Below are 25,814 nucleotides of genomic sequence, written 5' to 3'. Positions count from 1 at the left end.
ATATAAGAACAATTATGTTAATCCTTATTCAAAACTTACTGACGTTGAACCTATGTATATATCATTATTCTTATGCATTTTCTTGAGGAAACTTTCCATTACTACGTTTAATAAGAAGAAAAACAAAAGCCTTATTCTGAAATCTTCTTTTTGATCTTTTTAACAAGAAATTTTTGATAAAATATTTTAATAAAACATTTTTTTTTTGTAAAAAATATAAAAGAATAAATTTACTGGGATTTATCGTTTTCTACATACTGTAATATGACTGCATTAGAAATTTTTGAATCAACATAATAAATCATGTGTACAACTATTAACTTAATTAAAATTGTTACTATTTGCGATAGAAGATTGTATATCAAAAATAAGGTAAGAATAAAATAAAATTTTTTAACAACTGTTATAAATATGTAATAATTGATATCATTAATTTATATTATACGTTCTAAATCTTTCGGTTACGGTATTTCGTTTGATTAGAGATATAGCGTCATTCGCCATATTTATTTTCGGTCAACAGACACCTGTACTGTGAGTATTACTACGTTCCATTATTATACACTTCTGGTGTGTGACAGCGTCGACGACGATATCTAATGTTATAAATGTTACTAACATAGGTTAGTAGGTGGAAATAATATTGGTGAAGAAAGGTGAAGATTATTATTATTCCAGCTTTACTGGAACATTACAACAGGGGTGTGTCATAATGAAGACTTTTTATACATTTTTGGCGTTCGCCTTTTTATATGCAGGTAAAGAACAAAGAGATTTATTTGCAGTGCCATTTTGTACGTACTGTTTTTTAATATAAATGTTTTGCTTCTACAAATCTGTTCTTATCTACTTAATGAAGCGAATTTACGTCGACCCTTATGCAAAATTCAATGTTTACAAAACACCCTTACACGCAATTAGTTTAATTTGATACTTATACAGAATCACGGAATGTATAGCATGTTACATCTCTATGTGTGCATCTCTATGTATTTTGATATTAGGATATAGAATATTATAATGTTACTATATTTAATTAAATTAACATCTTTAACTAGAAACATTACTATCACATTTTTCAGTTAAAAGTCAACGTACACCGACAATATCTTATATTTCCCAAGAGCAAATTAAAGATATTGGTGAAACTGTAGAGTTCCGTTGCTCAGTTTTATATGCACCTGACTTTCCAGTTGTATGGACAAAAATTAATAAAAACGTTGCTAATGACCAATTACCACTTTCGCATGGTAGTACTTTAATTATAAGAGATACTAGATTTACCCTGAAATATGATGATGCCCTATCTACCTTTAGATTACAGGTATTATGTTTAATACATATTGTGCTTTTATTGTTTAATAGAGTAATTTAAATATTAATATAATCCATACTTCAGATAAAAGATATTCAAGAGACTGATGCTGGATTTTATCAGTGTAAAATTTTGATATCTTTGAATAATTATGTATCTGCAAATGTTGAATTGCAAGTTCGTAGACCACCTATTATTAGTGATAATTCAACCAGAGCTCTGGTTGTCACTGAAGGACAGCCTGTGCAGCTTGACTGTTATGCTGGTGGTTTTCCTACACCTAGAATTTCATGGCGTAGAGAAAATAATGCCATTTTACCAACTGGTGGATCAATTTATCGGTAGGTTTGTTATCTCTTATTCTTTAGACATTTATATGAATTCTGTTCTGACAAGTTGAAATATTACAGTGGCAACACATTGAAAATTTCTACAATTCGTAAGGAAGATCGTGGGACATATTATTGTGTAGCTGAAAATGGAGTAGGTCGTGGGGCTAGACGTAATATTAATGTTGAAGTTGAATTTGCTCCTGTCATCACAGCTCCAAGACCACGACTTGGTCAAGCCTTACAATATGACATGGATCTAGAATGCCATGTAGAAGCATATCCTCCACCAGCTATCGTTTGGTTAAAAGATGATGTTCAATTGTCTAATAATCAGCATTATAGTATATCACATTTTGCAACCGCGGATCAATATACTGATACAACGATTAGAGTGATCACAATTGAAAAAAGACAATATGGAGAGTACGTGTGCAGAGCTGCTAATAAATTAGGAACTGCAGAAACAAGCGTTGAATTATTTGGTATGTATTCTGAAATACGTATATACATATGTACGATTTTAATAATATAAATCATTCATGAAATGTTGCTTCCATTTTTCTAGCTGTAATTATAGTTACATCAAATTGTAGAATTGATAAACATGTATGCATTTATAGATTGTGCATGATACTATAATTTGATAACATCTATTTGTTATTCTTCTATAATTCTGTGTATAGTTTATTTCATCCTCTTATGTTTTTTTTTTTTAATTTACAGTGTATTCATTTGTTAAGTTTAGTAGTTAGCATGCTCTAGATGTTTCCTTGTTTTTTGCGCAGAAACTACTGTCCCTGTGTGTCCGCCAGCTTGTGGTCAAGCCCTTTATTATGGGGCTGGAGTAGTACCAGTTTCTTCAGGGCCTTTGGTAGTCTTAGTTTTATTTATTACAGTTGTTATGAGGTATGTTAATTTTTGGAGACAACTTGTTCTCGCTTTTGCACATTAGCATTCACAATTCCAATGTAATATAAATCTACCCTATTTCATGTATGAACAAATTTTATAAATTTGCAGAAATTTCTACGCCAAATATTAATTATCCCGGACTTCAGTGGGCGGCAGGAAGTCAATGCAACTTATCGAAATGGTTGCTAATAGCACTATGGTTCACCATTGTGAATAGATATTAGAAACATTACTTATACAACAACTTTAGGGGCCTAATTTGTTTTTAACTCCTATTAGATGATTATTTTTGTAGTTATGAATAATGAAATTGAATAATTATTAGAGACTAAAAATTTTAGGGGCCAACAATATAGTAGATGTTGGCAAGGTACAAACAGCATTCTAGAAAGATACATAGTGATACATAGCGAAAAAATTAATGATATTACTAATAGTTTGAGATTTATATATATAAATATATATATAGCCTTTTTTCATATATCAGCACAACTGATATATTCGTGAAAAAGTGAAAAAGTGATTGATAATAATGTTACGAACATATATCAGCTTTTAACATAGTTTGTAGGAGTTCAATTCGTACAATTCATACAATTTGACACATTCGAGACTGATATATTTTGACAAGACCGTCCTTAGCGGCAGCTAACATTTTTACAGCTATAATAAGAAATTAAATAGCGTAAGAACAAGATAAACAGATTTTAAAATTATTTTCGTCTAAAAAGCGTTACAGCCCATATAGTGGGTCGATAGTTATTGAAATCTTTTTCATACTAGATAGGTGATGAGTCACCATGTAAGTTGTAAGCGTAGAATAATAGTTGTTAACCCTCTACACCCGAGTTTTTTGTCGATTAAATAACGACGCCAAATATTATCTATGCCTGGGAGAAGTACTTCCAGTACAAAGGGTTAATACTCCAAAAAAATGAGCACAATTAATGTGGAGATAATTATGAAATCATGAACATAAATATTGTTATTCCTGTTTTATGTTTGTGAAAGTATGAAGAATCTACAACAGAATAACTTTGCTAAAGCACATATATAATATAAGAAAATTATCTGTAAGTACTACATATAATAAATTTTTTCAGTATTCCTTAAGAGAACCGTCTAAACATAAATCTGGTTCATCCTCATAGTCTGTATACTAGTATATTGCATGATTCATTAACATGACATCATCTGCACTTTTTTACTCTATCTTATTCTTTATGCTTCCCAGTAACACTTCAGATACTGTTTTATGTCTATAGTATCCCTGGTGGGCGAGCAAAGGAGCATAAGTTAGAATTATTAGTTTTGCAGCTTCTCAGCTTCACTTATAATATTTAATGTGTCATATAAAATCAGATCTTAAATTTTGTATATTAAAATTTCAGATAAAAGAGCGGAAAGGGAGTCAAACTGACTTGTACTGTTAGAATCCTAAGCAAAAGACAGCAATGTAGAAAATATTAGCATTATGTTGGCAAAAATTTGACCTATACTCTTTTGTCTGCCAGATATATATGCAATCAATTTTGTTCACACTATAAGATCTTCACTTCTTTGATTCACTTTCTTTCACTCTGACATGTTAATAGCTGTGGTTGTGGATTATTCATCCTTCATTCGATCTTAAAATTAAACACATTCTTTAAAGTATGCTGTTCTAACACGACATTAACTGACTGGTCTCATAGGTTCTTAGTCTCGAGTGTGTTGAACTCTTGTTAACGCGCTATTTAGAAGACCTCGAACAATAATAATACTCTATAGCTGCCTTGTTACACAATGTTTGGCAATAGAAAAAGAATTATTATAATGTTAATACCTTAATCGTGATACAAAGCATGTAAAAATTTGTTCTAGATCTAGTTCAACGATTGTATATTGTAGATGAAATTATTTATAATGATCGCTACTAAGATATTTCTTATTGTGTTAACAAACTCATAAAGACTGCATACTCATAACAGGGATCGTTTCTCGTCTTTTTTGGACTAACTTAAAGTATTTATAACGTCCCTCGGAACTGCGGTCGCCCCGAAAACGTTGGTGTTGGTCTTCCTCGCTTCCGCTTCCGCCAACCGTTAAGGCTCGAAAAATTTACGAGGTTTTTCTACTTTGAACCGCAGTCAGATCTTCGTTATTAAAGTTATAGTACATAGCGCACTTTTGCTCTGTATAAATGTATGGGACGAGAGAATATTTGACGAAATTTATATACGAAGAAGCGAAGATTGGCAGAAGCATTTGCGTTTGCAAGAAACGAGGATTTTTATCGATGTCGGGGCGAATTATTGGCAATTCAGACATCCGGGGGCGTGACACGAAGAGTAAGGGGAAATAATAAAGAATGTCGCAAAGCAGCTTCATTGAGAAAATCAATTTTGATTATTTCAGTCTATCACTAAAGAAACAAGATTTAATGGATTTAGCTAATTAGGCATCTAAGAGAATCTCTATAAACAGATATTCCTTATTTTACCTTTTACTCTCCACATATCACAGAGCTACTTAGAATCTCAAAATAAGTAAGATTTTTTATGACCTTTTTACGAGTTTGCAATTTTATATTTACTTCTAGACTAATATGAATTTTAATAAATGAGAATTGCGTGGAAATCATGTTCCTTTATATCAATACTTATCCTTTCATATTTATATTCCAGGGCAAAGAATAATGAAACGCGTTTAAACACTGTTAAAAAATAGGACTCCATTTTATTGATTTCATAATCATACGAACCTTTCAATTATTTTTCAAGCTTACAATTTGAACACTGCTTTGCTGATCTCGCCTTTCTTCAAACTGTCTAAAGCTTCGCGATACTGCGACAACGAGAATACTTTAATACCTAAATTATCGTAATTAAGATATCTATCGGCCATTGCACGCAACAAGCCCAACCCTTTAGGGAACGAGAAAGGGTTTATGTTTACACCTAAAACTGTCAGCTCCTTTAGGTAGATCTGTTGAGAAGTAAATTAAAATTAATTACTTATTCTTACGTGTTCGTGACGTTGTATGAATAAACAATTAGTGGAAAAATAATGAGTCAGGAGCATGGAAGCACAATGATACACGGTTGTGATTAACTTACCTGGTATGGCTCGATACTGAATTTCGCGTTGGGATTAGCGACTCCGAATATGCATAAGCGGCCACCTGATCCTAATAATGGAATCGCTGCTTGCACAGCTGCAGCCGAACCGCTACAGTCCACCACCACGTCGTATGTTTCCTTTAATTGTTCCGGGCTCTTTGCTTCGAAATCAAGATCTGGCAAATATAAATATAAATAATAAAATCAAACCGTCTCTTACAGCATAATTTTTGTTACGCATTTAGTTATTCAAAATCTCACGAAACTATTTCTATATATATATGTAAAACTGTGCATATGTCATAAAAACATTTTGGAATTTCATTCTAGCGAAATTTGACTGTTATATTGGTAAAATCATTAAGTTATTATAACGTTAGTAATACATTAGTTAACGTCAGTATAAATTAATCTATTATATCAATGAAATTTGAAATCAATGATCAATCGATGGTGCTATTTATCTATTGATTAAGATTGAAGATAATTTTGTAACTAGAAACTAAGAAATTATATTGCTGTTACCGAGCTTGTTCAACATTTTCCGCCGTTTCTCTTGAGGCTCGCTGACCGTCACGGATTTCCTAAGACCGTGTAAGTGCAACATGCAGGCCCACAAAAGGCCAATGATTCCGGCGCCAATTACGAGCACGTTACTACCAACGCTAACACCGTTAAGTCTCTTCCATCCATGGGCCAAACACGAGAGAGGTTCGAGAAGGGCAGCTTGCTGCAAGTCGATGCTATCGGGTATTACGTGAACCTGAAAAAAGTTAAAAAATGAACAACAACGATAAGGAATAACAATAATTCGAAATTCGTGCAACTTTATAATTCCTTTTACGCTTCTTTCTATACATTTATACAGGGTGGTTGGTAACAAGCGGAAAGGGGGTGATTCTACGCGAAAAAAGAAGTCGAAAATATAGAATACAAATTTTTCGTTCGAGGCTTTGTTTTCGAGAAAATCGACTTTGAATTTTCGCTCGGTACGCGTGCACTTTATCACGTCTCGTTATAACGGATCTCACTGTAGATCGTTGTCTCGATGGAAAAATTGAAAAAAAATAAAAAAAAAATTTTATTCTATATTTTCGACTTCTTTTTTAGCGTAGAATCACCCCCTTGCCGCTTGTACCACTAGTTACCAACCATCCTGTATATTTATTGGGTTGTTCAGAAAATTCATAACGAAAGTTAAAAAAGATTTAACTATAATCGGACATCTTTTTGCCATCTAGAATTTCACGAGCTTCTTCTCGTACGATTTTTCGTTTCTTTCACCGTGTGAAATTGTAAAACGTCGTACGTTAAAACGACCAAGTATAGCAAAGCTAAAAAAAGCTAGGAAAATCCCAATTTTATTAGTAGCCTTCGTTTCTCTCATAGGTGGAAGTCATGCGAGAAAAATAGAGGACAAAGTTTCATTATTTTTTATATGCAATATGGTCTAACGATTTTCCAAAGGATTTGTTTAAACCCGTAGAGGGCTTAATGAAAACGTAAACGGACCTGGGTTTCTGGTACGATAGCGTGCGTGGAGAATCCACCGTCTTTGAAGATTCCTATCGTGCTGTTTATGCCACCAGTTTGACAGTGCTGATAAGAGCCATCGTGACAATGGTTGCAAGTATTACAACCCCTGTTAGGGTCGACAGCCACCTTCTGGCCGACTTTAAAGCTTTTTACCAAGGAACCAACCGCGTCGACAGTCCCCGAGAATTCATGGCCAAGAGTCAGGAAGCCTTCCTTCTTGCACGGAAATGATCCCTGAAAGATAGAATTTTTATTTTATTATTACACCTTAAAATTAATGCAAAAATATTATAAGATTATAAAGTTATAGCAGTTGACTGTTTAGAGCAAGAGAACGTGGATATATGGTTGATGAATCAAATATCAAAATATGTTCATCGGTTGCTTAATTACAGCCACTTGATAATGGAAACAGTTTAAACATATTTTCCCCTTTTCTTTTCTTTATTCCTCGAAGATCGAATTGTTTAAATTATGGAAATATATGGCAGCATATATCGATATTAAAGTTATTATGCTTTTTACAAAGCTTCCAACAAAAAGGAAATATCAACGATAATACTGCTTATAAAAGTACAAATTTTTTATTTGCATTTTATTAGAATTTAAAGAAATAAACGCAGGAAATTTCTTTAGGCTACTTTCTCTGTTAACCGTTTTGTACTGTAAATTGACATATCACGAGAGATCGCCTGAAAAAGAACGAGAATTATTGCCATGCTCGTGATAATATTCCAATCAGTATAATGAGATTAAATGCACGGCAACGCGTGTGATCGATAAAGTGCATAGTGTACAGTTGCTATCGTGTTTGGCGAATATTTGTCAAAAGCGAGCGTTATATCACTCGGCCATAGCCTCTATCTCTTGAAATACTTGTACGTGTTAAGAAATTATGCGACATTCTCGTGGCACGACCATGGAATGCAACCGCGCACGAGACTCGTAGCGAAGTCTGCTTTACGAAGTAAAGAAAAAGAAAAAAACGAAAAAAAAAAGAACGTTCTTTTGTCAAATATGCGAAGAAACAGATTACTATTGTCATGTAACGACAGTATACCTCGCGTCCATATCCGATTAGCGTCTGTGAAAGCAATTTCTTATTCGCTTTTTCTTAAAAGTGGATCGTCTGTGTGTTTAAATACGTTATACCCGGTCAAATAGAATTAAAGCAATACGATAGAAAGAAACAAGTATTTGCAATCACGTTTCTGCTTCGATAAAAGTAAATTGTTAATATCGACAAGAACACTTGCATTTCGTGGTAAGTGCAAACATAAAACATCTAATAGCGATCGTTTCAACTAACCAACTCGGTGGTTTTAGCGTTAAATAAAACAAAGGTATTCCGATGAAAGAAATTTTAATGCATTAAATGTAACTCGATTGAAAGTTGAATTAATCAGAATCCTGATAGAATAATACAGTCGACACTCTGCTCAACAAAAAATGACATTTCACGTGCTCCGACGTAATATGTCCTTACATAATAAATCATTTTTCCGTATACTGTATCAAATAAGTCCTTATATAATAGATGACTTTTCCAATAAGCCCGTGTACACGTGAGGTCGTACAACGAAACGTGATACGTAATTAGACTGCTGATTTTTATGCGCTTAGGGGAAATTTGAAGATGCAGGAACGCACAGAATGCACGAAATGAAGCAGTAAATAAGACCTTAACTGAGACTTATATAAGACTTCGTATATAACGATATAAACTCGTATAAAGAGGTTGTTAAACATTTACACTTTACATATCGTCGTTTGCGAGAGATGCAGATTTTAAGCGAGAATCAAAGAGTTTAAAGTAAGTACAATAGAACTCGATTTATCTGTACTCGTCGGCAGACAAACAGTTTATATAATTGCAGTTCATAAAATAGAGGCTCGCCAATCATCCCTGCAATTACGTTTTGTTCGCATAACAGAAGCTCGCGTTCAGATGAACAAATCGAGCCAGAAGAAGTTAATCGTAATAACGAAGCAGTGGTAAGTGAAACTTTGTTTCCACAGAAGAACCATCGGACATCGTAAAACGTATCGAAGCATTTACAGAGAGAATCGCAACGTATCATATAAAATTACGGTAACATAAACTCGCTGCATAAATTAATCTCTAACTTTAATGATTTGTAGACAAGCCAAGAGTTGAACCGTAAAGAACGAACCGCGATAACCAAGATAGGATCGGGGCATACTCAACTGACACGTATGTACATACTGGAAAACAGTCCTGTTAAATGTGACATCCGCAGTGTCAGGCTATCGATCACCCACGTAATCATAGAGCGTTCTATATAGAACAACTGAAGGAGAGAAACATAATGTCGACGATAATCTTAACGATATCCTCCCCGGTGATCTCGTTCCAACAGAAAGATTATCAACCTCTGTAAAGAAATTAAGATATTGAACAGAATTTGGTAAATCAGCGTTTATAAAAATAGTCGCCAATGATCGTAGTTGTAGTCGATGCGACTTTAAATTAAATAAATAAGAATAACGATAAAGCTTCGTTCAGGTGAACGATAGTTCAGCTGTAATATATCGTAAAAGCAGAAAGTTTGTCGAAACTCGTGAAGGAAACGCTACGTAGTAAAAAATAATAAATGAATGAATAACATAAAATTTGCATAAGCGTTTTCAGACTTGTGACAATGGAGAGATAGAGAAAGCATAATGATGACGACGTACTTCCAATATATGAAGGTCGGTGCCGCAAATCCCGGAATAAGCGACCCTGATTCGAACTTCGTTCGGCCCTGGCGTCGGTATTTCCGCCCTTCGCAACGCAAGGGTTCGGTTCTTCACGTCGAAACTAAGGAATTCCATGATCTCACTCGTGCTGTCGCGTATCGTACTATAAAGCGTCACGATATCTCTATCCAACATTTATATATACGTCTTGCGACATATTTATGTTTATATGTTGGTGCCGTGCGCCGATATTTAATCGCCAAATGCTGTCGCATGTGTAAGTATGTAACGCGGCAGTCGTCGAGACGATCACACCGAATGGAAAATTAAGGAATCAGATTTAAAATGTTCGGCGACGCATGCATAAGTCGATTGGAAATGGAATTAAAAGGACGTGTCCAAGGTGAAACAGATATCGTTTGGTGGTCCGGTTCGGTTGTTTTATTTATGAATAAAATGATATTCATGAGAGATTGATTCGCGTAACGTGTTTATCAACTGGTATTATGACTTTCTTCGGTATACAATAGCCGTTGAAAGTGTTTAAACCCTTGTAAAAATCCTTTATGAATATATTACGTGCATTGTACGAGACATTTTGGAATTTCTTTGCCGCTGTAACGAGACCGGGATCGTCGTTATGTCGGCAAAAATCGAAACGAATTTGAAAATTAATACAGAGGTAGTACGATAGCTCACGAAAAGTATTCCAACATCTGTACAAATCTTTTATGGATATATTACGCGTGTTACAGAAAACATTTTGAAATTTTATTGGCAAACTTGTACGTATAGAAGTTACGTGATATTTGATGCGAGTATATATTTCATAGTGATCACAAAAGTATTGAAATAGTGAATCATTTTTAACACTCGTTACATATTTAAGATGGTTATAGTTATTTTTAGTATAGTTGTTTTTTTACTAAATATATGTTTGTCGGAAATATCTTGTAATTTTTATATAGATTGCCAGATTATGCAGATTTCAAATTTCATCGATATAATCGCGACAGTCGCGTCTCGTTACAATAGCAGTGAAACTTCAGAACGTTTCGCGTAACACGGAAAGTTTTCCTATTAAAGGATCGAGGTAATATTCATGAAAGAAACGATAAATCTTGATAAGTATACAGACACTATTTCCAGCATCTGGTAAAACGGTGTTTACATCTAAACCATGACGTGTTTCACTAGTGCTCCAATTTTCTCGCATGGCGAAACACATCCTTCATCTTATTTCCACAACAGAATGCTACGGAATATTTAAAATCAGTATGGTTCACATTTCCAAGGATACTAACTATTTCACTGATCCATTTCTCTCATCTTAATTTTATCGATTAGCAAAATAACGATCAAAAAATTGGAATGCCGTATTTTATATCGATTTAATTATCCATTTTTTATTTCATAAATTCTTGTCGCATTTCAATTTGGATCAAAGAACGATTTACTTCAAACTCCAACTCCGATAAAAATTCACCTTTTTGAATTGGATCGAAAGAAACCGACCAAATACTAGAAAAATCAAATCGGTTGAAAAAATCAATTGTAACGCTAACAATTTTCAACGTACCAACTTTCCGTTCATTTGTATAAAAGTATCGAAACTACGCTATGGATTCTAACGTATTCCTAATCGTTTTAGCATTGGCATATTCTTAAAAATGTCCAGGTAGTTTGCAGTATTCTTTTGTGCCGCTCGTGTCGTCTTTCGTTCACGATTATTCATGCAAAGGAAAAAGTTCAACAAAGCTTCGAGTCGAGGTAGGACTGTGAATAAAATTACGAACAGTCGAAAAGCCACGGGATATTCGTCACGCGTATCAATCGCTCTGTGAAATTTGTGAATCTCTTGGCTAGGGCTCGTAAATTTTTCGAGGACAACTCCACGTGTCCTCGAAAAGTTTCCATTCTTAAGATCGACAATGCCCTGTAGAGCGCCTGTCCCAGGAGAGGAATCCTTGTGTTCGATTTTGTATGCTGGTGATTTGTGGACTCCGCTCGTGTACCTGCGGTCGACACCTGAACCATTTGGTAGAATGAATGGTTCAGCAGGTACCCTCGCGATTCATGGTGTAAATTTTATCGAACAATCGGCTTCATTAACAAACAAAGCCTCGAAACGACTCAGCCTGACTCGAACGTAGGTTTCCGGCTAACAAGTTGCAAACCTGTGACACGAAGATGTAGCAAAATTTTTCTCTTCCAACTTGTGTATCTGATACACCAAGACATGGGAGATACAAGAGAAAGATACGATAAGTATATTTGTTGATTTTTTGATTTTGATGTAGTTTTATGATTAAACGAGAGAATTATAACATATAATTAAGAACGAAGATAATCTGTTTTGTTTGAAGATAAAAGAGTTTCAAAAGTAGCTGATAAGTTGACTAAGTTTTGTGGAAGCCAGAGATATTATTATTAAGACGAGCAATATTTAAAGATTTTCAATATTGCGATGTCATAGCGAGCAGTATTTATCGTGAAAATTTAGTGTGAAAGTTGAGAACTTTTATAGAGCTTCCAAGATTTATTATTATACTCGCCGTTTCATTTTTAATTTTGTGAAACTTCTAAGGTATGCATACTTTCTTAAGCTTCGTTTTAGATCGCTCGTACTCGGTGATTTCACTGCATGTGAATTTTACTTATTGCTGTTTTATCACGGTTATTATTACAACCGGATATTTATATCTGTTCGATTGCAATTACACAATAAATCTCAACGACACATCTCATTAATCTCGATTACGCGTATCGGTGTTCGAGATCTATTGCGAATTCCATTTATCATTCGTTATGTCCTTCTAGAGAATTCCTTTCATAAGACGCGGTAAATTGTAAAACGTTGATTAATGCGTTAAACCCGTTAGATCGAATCATTTGAATTATTACGAGTTGAAAAATTTCAGTTTTTTAATCCTTAAATGTTTAAATTCAAGATATTTAAATGGAAGAAAGAAACGTCGCAAAAGAGTGTCAAACTATTTACGAATTTTTGTCACATGTTCTGGCTACGACAGTGAAAGGAAGATTTCGTTTATTTTACAGCATGACAGTTGTAAATCTTTGATTGTGAAGCGATTCCCGTGGACAAAAGCCATCACATTACAATGAAAATCTGTTGAGGAAGGTTCAAATTTTGAAAGTGAGATCCTTCCAGACGATTATACGACAGCTCCGACTGCGCTACATACTTTTTCTGCGTTTCTAAATTACATTTCCAACGACTTTTTCAACAAGATGGCAAAAATATTATTTTTACCCTAATAGCCTACAGTTTTGGACACTCGAATAAAAGAATCATCATAAACTGCGTTTCAGATCGGTTGAAAATTATAGTGCAATTAATAAGTTACAGTGTAATTAGTAACAAACAACTGTAAATCAGTTCATTGCTGCGTTTCATAAAATAGCGTTCTGCTTTCGTCCTACGTTCCACCTTTCATCGTTGTATAAAGTTCATTATATTTCGCTAAATCATTTCATTGATCATGAAACTAAGATAACGATGTTTTCAAGATTTGAAATATGCGACTAAATTGAAATCCACAAAATCAGATCATTTCGTTACTATGATTTCTAATCCTACTTCGTCTTATCACAGAGGCATACTTTAAAATCTACGATGGAACAATAAATTCCAGATATTTTTCCTATCTACGTTTAAAACAGGGAAAGAATCGCCAGTGCCACAGTGAACATTAAAATAAGCTGATAAGTAGGCCTATTACTGTGGCTTTGCTTATCAGAGGAGATTAATAAAAGTAAGTCGGCTTTTTGGAGAAAACAAACTGGAATAAATATACGAGTTTTCAGATGATTTCGTTCGTTGATAGAGAGGTTGGAGAACTCTTTCGAGATTATAATTAAAAGCGGTGTAATTAAACGTGTACGGTGCTCCGTTAATGCTTAATTAAACAGGAATATGTTTCAGTCGGTGGGAATAAGTTAATTATAGTAAGTTAATAAGGAAGTTTGCAAGACGAATATAATAAATAGACGGAAATTTATTAAGGTTACACGTTCACGTTATTCGCGTCTGTGTATTCCGAAACTCGATGAAAAATTGCCAACTCTTAACGAACTGGAACCTATTTAACACCCGGTACCTTTTAGAAGATCTTTTTACTCCAGCCGCGTTCACGTTCTGTTAAAAGAGTTTCGTAACTTCGGGAGAAACGAGTATCTGCTCTTAAAAAATTTCCCATCTACTAAAATTTATTAAATACGAAGAAATAATTGACAAAATAATATAACGTCACTCGTTCACTCGTTATTAGTAACCGTGTCAACCGATATGGCATAAAATCCGAAAATAAAAAAGGAAAACCTTCGACGTAATATTATAGCGAAAAATGTGTCGTAACAAATATAAAACAGGGCGAATTTATGTTACAACCCAATAATTCGCCAAGAATAAATTTCAAAAACTGGTCCATTATTTCAATCCTACTAAAAAATTCTATCTTTCGCAAACATCTTTGTAAAACGAGCAAAATTGCGTACACATCCAAACACAGTACGTCTGTATTATCCAATAAACTTGTGATCTTTATCTTGCAAAGAATCACCAACCCTAGGACGACTCTTATATTGTACAATTATGAAAACTACCAAGCCCTAGTTCTATTTCAGGCTTACAGTTATCTTGCGAAAGCCTCCCATGGCACATATTAATTATACTACTCGCTATTACGTAAGTAATAGTTATAATTAATAATTATAGTACTCGCTATTAAGTAAGCCATCGAGGAACATCGTAAACGATAAAAAGAAATATACCCAACGGAAATAAAGCTCTTTTCCCTTTTTAAATCAAAATCTTCAAACTAAATCTGCTCAATTTCAGCTCGTCGAGGGTCCGTAGCTTTCTGTGTAACTTAGCTCGATTAAACTTAACGAAAAAAAAAAGCTGAAAAATCATCGTCACGCAATTAAACTCGATGGAGATAAATCTCTCCAGACGTCTTCTTACTCTCTCGACAAAAATTTCTATCAGAACACTCCGAAATAAATAAAGTAAAATACATGGTGAAAAGTAAACGAGACGACTCTTCCTCTCCTATCAATTAACGATTAACGATTTTGTGGTCGATTGATGTAGCATTTAAGATTTGTCTTCCAAGTAATTTAAAGCGGAATTTCGCCGTACCAACGACATTTTAAAATTTGTCGCCAGCTTTCTCGGTACCCCTGAATCGATATATCGACTCCGCGGTTTTCCCGAGAACTAACTTGAGCCAATATTTCGACTACAGATGAGTTTTCGTAATAGAAAATATTTCTACCCAACAGGTATATGTACACGTGTTTTACTAAGTGCACCTACCTTCGTTATTAAGAAGAATGCGTTAATTTTACTAAACGTTTTGGAAAGTCCATATTTTCTAGGATATTTCCGCACGGTACATAGAAAACTCACATGGCAGTAAAAGCGTTCAAGTTGGATAGCGTCATTACGGCATACGCGCTGTAAATATTTATTATTTCGACTGGAAATGTCACCAGAAAGATATGCCAACCGCAAAGGTTTCGATTCGCCAGAAATAAACCCGAAGATTCATCTTCGCCTCGTTCTATTAACAAAAAAAAAAAAAAAAATTCCTCTACTAAAACATATCCGAACCAACAACAAGATGACAAAGGAAATCAACGAGATACCTGTACGATTTCTGTCGACGATTTCTGACCAGTTAAATTCACCATGAACGGAGAGTATATCTCCTTGGTGAACGGATGCTCGTGAAGGATCCGGTGAATCGATGCCTGGTGAAGAGTTCCATGCGCGTGAGTTTCCTCGGCTAGAGTATCATTTCTACGAGATCTCGATCGAGGGGGAAGGGGGTAAGTTGACCCGGTGACCCAGTTTATTCCCGGGGGTTGAATGAACGGCACTGAACGCGATGACGTCATTCCCGACCTCATTTCCGGTTCCCGGTGCAGCCAGCTATCCCAGCTCCGTCCCGTTGACCCGAAATTTCTCGTGAATCGAAGGACGCTCGTTCATCCCGAGCCATTCTACCGACTATGAATGAATTTTCTGCATACGCGTTGCGCGACACTGAAAAAAAATTCTGAACGCCGTACGAAACACGCTGCGCTCTTTCTACGCCAGTTTCTTTGATATTCGGGGCTCGGTTAATATTATTTAATTACGGAGAAAGTTTTAGCTCAGTTAGCGTTAAGCTTTTAACGAGCCTGCTAACCCTCGATTGGTATTACGGAATCATAGATAACTATAACGTTAGATAAATAATAGGCAACGATTTATTATCTTCTCTTCAGTTAAAAATAACGATATTACGTTAGATGGATACTATTTAACGATCATAGTTGAATTAGGTTGCTTAGTTTTAAAGCGTCTAATTTTAATTTGTATTTTCTATTTCCGATGTTTTTCTATTTTTTATCTCAAATGCAAATTAAAAGAGAGCGCCTCAAAATTAAGTAACTTAACGCGAGCTGTCGTTAGTCGATGCTGACATATCAAACATTTCAGTAAACTGCGTCAATTTATTATCGAATCATAGATTACATGGTTGATATAAAAAGATGGAGCAAGTTTATCGTACGTTTATGATGTGTTAGGTAGACAACCGTTATAGCTATCCATACGATGCAGAGAGTAACTAGTTCCTATTTTATCAGTTTGAGATTAATCAACAAAATTAATTAAACAAGCTTCGATCATGGAACAAAGAAAGGAAGGTAATGTTTCTGCATAATAAACGCCAGATGAATTTTACATTTCGTGCATCATTGAATTCAAATTGCGATATTACCATTTAATGACTGCGTATTACTCATAAGTAATTGAAAAAATCTACTCAAATGGCTTCGTCGTTTCGTTAGAACTATATCCGTGATCAGCAATTTTAATTGATCGATTATATGATGTGTCTTCCAAATTGGTATCCTCGCACGTACAGCGCACGTATTTTAGTTTTAAGGTCAATGATGAATTATGTATTAATCGTTAAAGCGCTTCTTTTATTATTGTTGTATCATTTTCTTACAAGGAAAAGAACGATAAGATATTGCAATCAACATAATGAATTCTCTAAACACTCAACGCTCTATTTTTTAATGTTACTCTATCATCTCCTCAAAACAGGAAATAATAGAATATTCTGATCAGTCTAATAGATTTTAGCTTCCATTCTTTCTTGACCAAAGAACATGGTGGCAAGCAGAGACAACGTTTGTAACTTAAATGTTTTCTAACTTATTTGTTTTACCATCTCCTTAAGAAGCTAAAAAAGAAAATCAAACAAAATTGAATTAATTATTCAGGCACTTTATTCTTCACTTTGTTTTGACGAGGGAAGGTCTTTGTTTGATGAAACAACAAGATATTATCGACGAAGATAATCAGATACTAAATATCCATATCCATATCAGATACTAAATAGAACTTAGTTATTTTATCCCGTTTGTAAAAAAAGAAAGAAACGAAGAAAATCGCCGATGAACTTGCTAAATCATTTAAACACTCCACCTTCTACTCCGCTTCGAGCACAAAGGATAGGATGAAAATTTTCCGACCAAAGACTTCCGTATCTCACAATTATAACTTAATTATCTTATCGTATCTGTAAAAAAGAAAAGACAAAGAAAATTACTTATGAACTTGTTAAATCATTTAAACACCTCACCTTCTATTCTGTCTGGAGCGAGAAAAATCGGAAGAAACTAAGAAGAAAACACTCATATCGTGCGAGATGCACGTGATTTGTAACCTGAAATGGAAAAGTACTAAGTACTCGTGTGGCGTAAGTGTGTTTCAAGTTCGCGGTAAGTGACTTATGTAACCGTTTTCTTAGTCGTGTGTTGTCATGATCGCCAGGGATCAGCAGTTTCATCGGGGTTAATGCAGACGTCAACGACTCGATTAGACGCTTGCAATCATCGTCACCGTTGTCCGACACGGAACAACACAACGGCTTTTATAGCGAATAGTAGAAGAATCGACAGGGAACAGATGTTGGCCAAGCGGAAGAAGCGTGAAAGAAGCAGAGGACGAGGCAGGAAGGCGTAGGCGGTTTAGCTGCGAATTAATCCTCCGAGAAAGGGAGCAGGTGTCGGCTGCATTTCCGGATAGCACGACGTTCGACTCTTCTTTCGTGGAAGAATTCGAAACAGCTTCCTTTGTCCGCCACCTACGTGTTCTCCCACGAGCAAACCGTACATGGGATTTCAACGATTGTTCATCACGTTCTTTCCATATATCGATACGTTATAATTGGACTTGTCTCTCCGTTTTGATGAAACCTATTTTTCGAAACATTTTTGGCTCGCTTCTGGAATGCGTCGGCTTTCAACGTGATAAGTTAGTATTTAGGGAATTGTTTATTTTTACAAGCATGTCCGATCTTTGATCAAATTCGCCCCAGTTTATTCTTCTTTTCATTAATTCGTTACCGTCTGATCGGTGTTTTATTCGAATTACACGAATCGATTGGCGTTTATTAATATTTAAGTAGCATACTTATAGAAAGCTTCTAATTGAGAAGTAACCTAGTTCATGGCTTGAGATTGAGAGTAACGAAATTTATTCTTACGGTCTTACTCGACTTTTCATCGGCGAAGAAATTAGTCGAAAGCAGGAATAGATGATTGTGATGCCGTACTATATTCTATGAATAGAACGAATGCAATTGAACGTTCCAGCTATCGTCTAACGTCTTGTGGAGAAACGAAGACTTCTTAATCGATCGATTTCTTTCGCAAACCAGGAATGATATTTGCCTTAAACTTAACATCTTAATTCTTGGCAAAAATCTTCTTCCAATCGTAGCAAGTGTAACGTTCAGTATATCTGTAGAGGCCGATTGTCGTGAGATTAAAATTGTTTTTTTTTTTAATTTTATTGATCACATTCACAATTTGTCCAGTTTGGACATTTGGTAGAATTTTTTAGCTGTTAGATTAACATGTGGTTACCTCCAGTGGGATACCATCTTCGTGTTTGTTAAGTTCTGTCCTTTGTGAGGTCTGCTGGGTGTTTCCTTTTCAATGAGGTTTAAATGACGAGATAACTCGATGTTGAAACCGTCAAATATATTTTAAAAATAATAAATACAAAGTCAATCGTAGATTGCTCGCTACGGGTCGTTAAAATAATGTTCGCTAAGACGCTCGGGACTAACTGATTCGCTAAAGACCGTTCGAGACTGAGACTAAGAAAATTGAAGAACCTTACGGTCGTGTTCGTTTATTTACACTGGTCGGGGAGTACTGAAAAATGTAAATTCGTTTTTGTTTGACGGTTGCACGTAGCGGCGACATTGTTTTGCCCGGAGTTTATTTATTGTTACACTAAGTACGTCCTAACGATCTTGATACTCCGAGGCAAAACAACAACATGATTCACATTGTTCTTTAGCTCATGTGCCGCTACATATCTTTTTTTTTTTTTTTTTTTTTTATTTATTTGTTGAAATTACAATCAATTCTCACGTTGAGAATTTTCAGTAATCCGCTACATATCTGTCGTTAAAAATGTTCAGAATCGGTCGAACAATGTGTAGCTTGAAGAATCTGAAAATTGTAGAGGTGTTTCCTGGAAAGAGAAAGCGACGAATGTTTGTGTTTCTATTCTCGTAATCCTGGTCCTTTTCCCCTTTTCCGCAGGAAAGAAAAGAGGCCACGCGTTTCCGGTTTTCTCGGGAAGATTCTCTAAGGACGAACCGCTTCTCTTACGCGTCGCGTCGCATCAGCATCGTCGTACAACTGCCTTGAATAAAACTCGCGGACGTACGAGCCGCTCGAATTCTTCGCGAGTCGTTGTCTCGCCTCGGTGACAACGTGTGAAAGGCATGCTCGACTCGTTGAACGTATGAGATAGTAATTTTTTAAACGATGTTCGAGAAAAGTGCCTCGTTATTTCGAGCGTTGCTATTTTAATCGAGAGAAAAAAGTGGCTGATAAGTCGAATACTTAGATAATTGTATTGTCAAGTTATCGAATAGTAGAATTTGAAATTTAATATTTTCTTTATCGTTTGTTTCGCAATATCAAAAATCGAGAACCTTCGACAAGCGCTTGAAGAAATTCGTACGGATTTCTTTGAAAAGGCAAAGCTACCGATACACGAAATAAAGGAAATTCACTAAAATATCGATTCTATGAAACGCGTTGCTTTTCAATTTTCTTTAAATCTCGCCGATGTTTAATTAAAAAATTTATCATATTTTTCTCGTATATTCTTCGTATCTGTACGTACGTATATATTTGTATAGTTCTAACACGTGTATACCGACGAGATTTTTACTCGGTTTTAAAACGTTATTAATTTTAAAAGGTTTCCGTGAAATAAAAACGGATGTTTTCGCAATTTTATAATTTCCATCAATTACGTGGCTGTAAAAAAAAAAATATAGCCGGAGGTCTACTTCATTTTGAAATATTTTTAAAAGTTATTAATTTTGAAAGATCTCGGCGATATTAAAAAAACGGATATTTTCATCTGTTCAAACATTTCCATCGGTGATGTGAAAAAAGGTCCACAGCGATTGTTATTAGTATGATTTTACGTATATTACGGACAAAATATTTCGTCGCGGTGGATGTACGAAATTTCGTAATACAGTTTTATAAATAAGCAGATACAATTTTACGAGTTGTCGATTAGTTAATTTTCTTTCCATTCGATATAATTATCGAGGCTTGCTGATGACGAAACTCGAAAGTCTACTTTCGTAATGACTGGATGTTGCTTAGCCACCGATTCTTGGGAAAATAACTGACGCTGGCGCGCTATTATCGCGTTCACGGGTCAGAATGTGAATTTTTAAATTTACAAATAAATTGTTTTGTTCTTGTCCAAATTCTTCGTGCATTCGTATCTTAACCTTGTTGTTTTCATTTTACAAAATCATTTAAAGGATATATATTATTAAATTGCTAATCTATCCGAGCCCTTGCTTCTCTTCATATAAAATCGAATATACTATTAGATGTAAAATTTGTATAATATTAGCATGTTGCGCTTATGGGAAATTTTAAGGTGCAAAATACACAGGATACATACAATATAGGAAAAAATATAAAATATCTAAACCAAAACGGTCCTTCTAATATTTAACAAGCCAAACAAATTTCTGCCCATTCTCTATTTCCCTATTCTATTTTTTAACGATCGTTCATCATAGCGGAGCTTAAAGATTAGTAACACAGTTTCACATAATTTTCATCGCGTTTGGATCCACCTTACCATTGCGATGTTTTCTACCTCGTATCGCTACTAATTGTCATAACGTAGCGTAATGTTCCAATATGATACAACGAAATATCACGTAACAGTTTCTTTAAAATATCTTATATAACCATACTTTTTACCCAACATAATTTCTAAATAATTACTATTACACGCTTTCACACCAGTTCCAAACTTTACCAACATAATAACGATATACTCAACTACCGTAACAATCCTAACGAAATTTCAAACTGTCCCGAATAACAAACGTAATATATTCGTCCAGAGAGTTTCTGCGAGCGTTCGAATAATTCCATGGACACGAGTAGGTGGGAAATTAACCGAAATGAAATCACAAGTCGAAGTAAGATTCGTACTATCGTTCGACGATAGCGAGGCTGGTCTGAACGCGTGATCCAGCGACGAGTCTGAGAAGGAAGACGCGGGCATTTTATCGGGGCGATCGCTCTTAGAGGCGAGACTCTATTTTTACGGCATCCAAGGATGCTGAAAGGGATGCATTATACGAGGATGACCCAGTTCTGTGCCGTCGGCAGCGGTGGAAGCAGCGGCGGCGGCGGCGGCGGCGGCTTCGGCGGCGGTGGCGGTGGCGGCACGGTGTTCCCGGCTGAACTGGCTGGTTGAATGGTCTCGCCGACGTCACTATTCGCGAACTAGGTCGCCATAGAATTTCCGTATCCCCTGTATTGTAGCGGTCCCCGGTCAGAAAAAAGCGGGTCGCTTGTTGTTGCGGGCCGTTTGTCTAACAAAGCGATTCCCGCGAAATCGAATTAACCGAAATGAGGATTGTTTCGCGAACCGAGAGAGAATCGTCGATTAACACGACTTACGAGGGATGCTCGGTTCTCGTTCAATTATCGATGATCGAAGTACTCGTTATACGTATCGTATCGTATTGTATTCGTTTATCGTATCGAGACTAATATTAATTACAATCTTTTCGTCTATGTGCTCGCTCGATGCGTTCTACTTTTATCGTAGTTTATTCCTCGAAGTTAAACCTTGATTCTTTATCTGTCTAAGGTAGTTTATCTGTATCGTAGTTTACTGTACGAGTTGCTATAAATTTGTATATGTATCTGCTACGGTTCATTCATGGGTCAGGTTTTAGCAGTTATGTGAGTTTAGTGATTTTCAAGTAATAATATTCGATCGGTCTACTCGACTGCAGTCTGTTCTGTTAGGAAACAAGGAACGATTTTTAAAACGCGATGCCTTTTTTCCTTTATTTATTTAACGGCCGAAAGTTTACGTCTTTTTAGAATGACGTTCGAACATATCGACTGTCACGGTGACGATCAGTTTTCCGGATTCGTATCTACATCTCTCAGGGCGGTTAAAGTAACTTGAACTTTATGGGATGTAAACGATTTCTCATTCGCAGCGCTACTATGGTCTGTACATTCTTATTTCTCGACACGAGATATAAACGTTTCAAGTAATATGTAATCCGAATAACGTTACATAAATAACGTAGCAGATTAAATTTAATTGAAATTTTCATATTCATATCTCGATTAATTCGAATGATACAATATGAAACAGAATCAATAAATTATAACCAGACCGTGGGTATTTATGCAGATTCGTACTTTCGAAAATAGAATTAAAAAGACAGTACGTAAAAGCTAAAAAATTCCTTTATTTACCAAGTATCGTACAAAGCACTGTGCTTTTCGATATTTAACATACTTTTTCCTATTACGCGCGTTCCGTGCAAATAAAATAAAAAGCCGCGGTGTAATCGCAACCATCGATAAAATGTCAATGTAATTTTTAGAGAAGATCGATAATAACAATCGATGAGAACGACTTTCGAAAGTATATCCAGCTATCGCAACTGATATCGTCGTCTATATGCATCGTATTTTTATTATTTTTCATTCTGTTGTCTGGCTTTCTTTCAATATTATCGGAGACCCGTACGAAGGATACGAGGACAAAGAGGGATGCGATTTATGCACGTCGGAGCTTCGATTTTCCGATCCGTGTACGAGGTCCTTTCACGAGATCCGCTGTCACGCGAAACGTTTCAAAGCTCGACGCTTATAAAAGAAGCCCCGGCATGAATGAACCCATCGACATTGCTCGCTCTCGAAATAGGTCACTGTAGTATCCGCGCTTCCGTTCCTCGTTTCGCTGTATGTATTTCGTTTCCATAAACAAAGCTACCTATCCGGAGGAATAAAACACGCGAGAATCGCTTTTTCATGGTCCAACGGAAACGAGCGTTCCCAGAATTTTCGCTAATCCATCGATTCTCCTTTACACGAGAGCGTTCCCGGTAACAGTATCGATGTTTAAAAGACGAGTTTTATAGAGTTTAAAAAAAGACCCGACAAACATTTGGTTCTTCTCGTCTAAAAAATTGTTGGCATTAGTCGCGGATGTTTGTTGAATCCAGCAGTGAACTAGATAAAATTCGTAAAAATACGATTAGAATTCTTTGTGCCAACTATTCTATAATTCGTTTCAACGAACAACGCATTTTTCTTTTATCTCATTCTCTCTGCGTCTTGTATTTTAAACGGTAGATTCGATCGGGACGAGGGCGTTTAACGATAAAAATCTGGTAACAACGTCTTTATTCTGAATTATGAAACGCGATTAATGCCTTTTTCTTTTGTTAGACATATTTTATAACATACGTACTATAAATAGTACGTGGATAACAGCGATTTGTTATCATCGAATCTTTTTATCTTTATAAGTCATTTTCTATTATTCCGCGGGAAAGCCGGACCAGAAAGAGCTCGTTATCGAGTTCTCGCGAGGAACAAGCAACGGCGGCGTCGTTTCTGAAAGAAACGCGAGGTGAATGGACCAGTCGACGTCACCGCTTCCGAAGTAGGTCAGCCCCGGAAATTTTAGTTCGTGTTAGCCTTGCGCCACCCCTGGCACAGCGGTGGTTCATTGAAAAATCGAAAAATGTTAATTCTGGAGATTGATTGTCATAGGTCAAGTGCTACTACATTTCGAGTCCTTGATTCGCTGCCCTCGCGAACTTATCGAATTAACAGAAGCAAGGATTTTTCCAACGCGAATGTTGAATTTAAATAGGGAGACAATCTGACAAGTAATTGAAATGAAATATTTGTTTTACGGCGAAAAGCGTAGTACGTGCGCTTAATTTGTTAATTGCCAAGTTCGATCGTTTCTTACGAACGAACGAGAAGTTCTCAAATTCATAGAATTTGTATTTATCGAGTCAATAGCTTTGTCGAAACGAGCGCAGCTATCAAAATGCTTGAACCTTTAAATATAAACGAATTTAATGTCTTGTGTTTAGCAAATTGAATTTTCATTCCTCGCTGACCTTCCGTTTCCGCTCACCTAAATCTTTCTATCGTATTATCGCAACGAAATATCACGAATTCGACAATTTCGCGAAGCCAAGGGCCGAAACACTGCTTGGTAACTTATCTTCTTACGTTGTAACCTTTTTCTCTATTATTTAAACTTTATTATCTAATTGCCAATTTTATGGAAATTTATATTCCGGGCGAGGATTACATTTTTGAGAAATTATTTTCTATTTAAAAAAAATTAGTTTCGCGAGAAATTGCTAGCTTTTCGCTAGCCTCACTTTACTTTATTTCTCGTATCTGGCTATTCTCTTCTCGGAAACGATCGTTCCTCGAATCGCGCAACTGAGTTTCCGATTTTGCCAACGAATGCGCGATTTCCATGCGAACGCGTGTATCTCTTTCATAAACGTAAGGGACGCATTGTCATCGAAGAAGATTTATAACTTCATCCACGTATGTACGTGTCATATCTGCGTTTCAAACGGTGTTTAATCGTTCCAGAGCAAGATTTTCACTTCCGTGAACCGTAGTCATGAAAATAAAATTTCGCAACGTTGCTCGCCGTTAGCTAGTTCCAAGAAGATCTTCTATTTCTCGTTGTATTTCTGCGAAATTACACGTGTACCACACGCAGAGATTCATATTATCGATCTTGTTTCTCAAACAATTCACAAGATAAGCGTAGAATGTATATATAGGCGAACTCACGCGATAATTTGCAAACTAGTAACACTATTAGACGCTCCTTTTTTATAATTGTACAGTTTCACCGATAATATAACCAGCCGTAAAATTTTGCAAAATTTCGTTCGTGAACCTACTACCGTCACGAAAAAGAACCCATTAGCGCCAGTAATTTGTAACTCGTCTTTTTTTTCTTTTTTTTTATTTGAAAGAATTTTACAATCGATTCTCATTGAGAATTATAAGAAAATTATTCTGGCGTGGTACTATATCGTGTATAATAGGTGATCATCGTACGTTTGATTGTAGCTGAATCTAATATTTAAATCTAGAGGGTAATGTCTTTTTAGCCTGCGGATCTGAACCGTCGTGTCAAGTAATTGAGTAACTGGTGGGTTTTGGTGGTTGTTAACTCTTATGTTATATCTGTTACTTAATTTGGATATTTCTTCTTTAACTGTGGGTATCTTAAGGTCGCGATGTATTGTTTCGTTGGTAACATCTATGAAGGATCTTAGAGTTTTTGATTGGAATCGTTGAAGAATTTCTATGTTGGAATTACTTGCTGTTCCCCATAGTTGGATCCTATAAGTCCAAACAGGTGTAACTCGTGACTCGTAAAATTTCTTTATCGGTGCAGACTTAGCTTGTGCGTGCAAAATATTAGGTCGTTTGAAAAGTTTCTTTCGT

General features: G+C 35.7%; 3 protein-coding genes across 6 annotated transcripts; 1 reads left to right on the top strand and 2 right to left on the bottom strand.

Moving 5' to 3' along the window:
- Positions 1-441: 441 nt before the first annotated feature.
- Positions 442-3,677, top strand: LOC117241761 (lachesin). Of its 3 annotated transcripts, XM_033507862.1 has the most exons (7): positions 442-534; positions 624-758; positions 1,083-1,324; positions 1,400-1,656; positions 1,726-2,129; positions 2,433-2,553; positions 2,668-3,677. In XM_033507862.1, the coding sequence occupies exons 2-7, from the start codon at positions 713-715 to the stop codon at positions 2,687-2,689; spliced, it is 1,092 nt and encodes a 363-aa protein (XP_033363753.1). In that variant the 5' UTR covers positions 442-534; positions 624-712; the 3' UTR covers positions 2,690-3,677. The 3 variants fall into 3 exon arrangements, with proteins under 3 accessions (XP_033363753.1, XP_033363755.1, XP_033363754.1); XM_033507864.1 differs by lacking the exon at positions 2,433-2,553; XM_033507863.1 differs by lacking the exon at positions 442-534 and having other exon boundaries at positions 541-758.
- A 1,575-nt stretch (positions 3,678-5,252) lies between these two features.
- On the bottom strand, positions 5,253-10,109 carry LOC117241762 (D-altritol 5-dehydrogenase-like). 2 transcript variants are annotated; one of them, XM_033507865.1, is made up of 5 exons: positions 9,897-10,109; positions 7,173-7,430; positions 6,186-6,423; positions 5,658-5,836; positions 5,253-5,526 (listed from the first exon to the last, which is right to left on the bottom strand). In XM_033507865.1, the coding sequence occupies exons 1-5, from the start codon at positions 10,092-10,094 to the stop codon at positions 5,323-5,325; spliced, it is 1,077 nt and encodes a 358-aa protein (XP_033363756.1). In that variant the 5' UTR covers positions 10,095-10,109; the 3' UTR covers positions 5,253-5,322. The 2 variants fall into 2 exon arrangements, with proteins under 2 accessions (XP_033363756.1, XP_033363757.1); XM_033507866.1 differs by lacking the exon at positions 9,897-10,109 and adding an exon at positions 9,275-9,293.
- A 5,295-nt stretch (positions 10,110-15,404) lies between these two features.
- Positions 15,405-16,303, bottom strand: LOC117241779. The gene is made up of 2 exons (XM_033507891.1): positions 15,573-16,303; positions 15,405-15,487 (listed from the first exon to the last, which is right to left on the bottom strand). The coding sequence occupies exons 1-2, from the start codon at positions 15,834-15,836 to the stop codon at positions 15,413-15,415; spliced, it is 339 nt and encodes a 112-aa protein (XP_033363782.1). The 5' UTR covers positions 15,837-16,303; the 3' UTR covers positions 15,405-15,412.
- Between the last annotated feature and the right edge of the window lie 9,511 nt (positions 16,304-25,814).

This window comes from Bombus vosnesenskii, unplaced genomic scaffold, assembly GCF_011952255.1.
Source record: "Bombus vosnesenskii isolate JDL3184/JDL3185 unplaced genomic scaffold, Bvos_JDL3184-5_v1.1 scf7180000016261, whole genome shotgun sequence".
Lineage (NCBI taxonomy): Eukaryota > Metazoa > Arthropoda > Insecta > Hymenoptera > Apidae > Bombus > Bombus vosnesenskii.
Note: the sequence above shows the minus strand (reverse complement) of the source record. Positions and strands in the feature narration are given on the sequence as shown.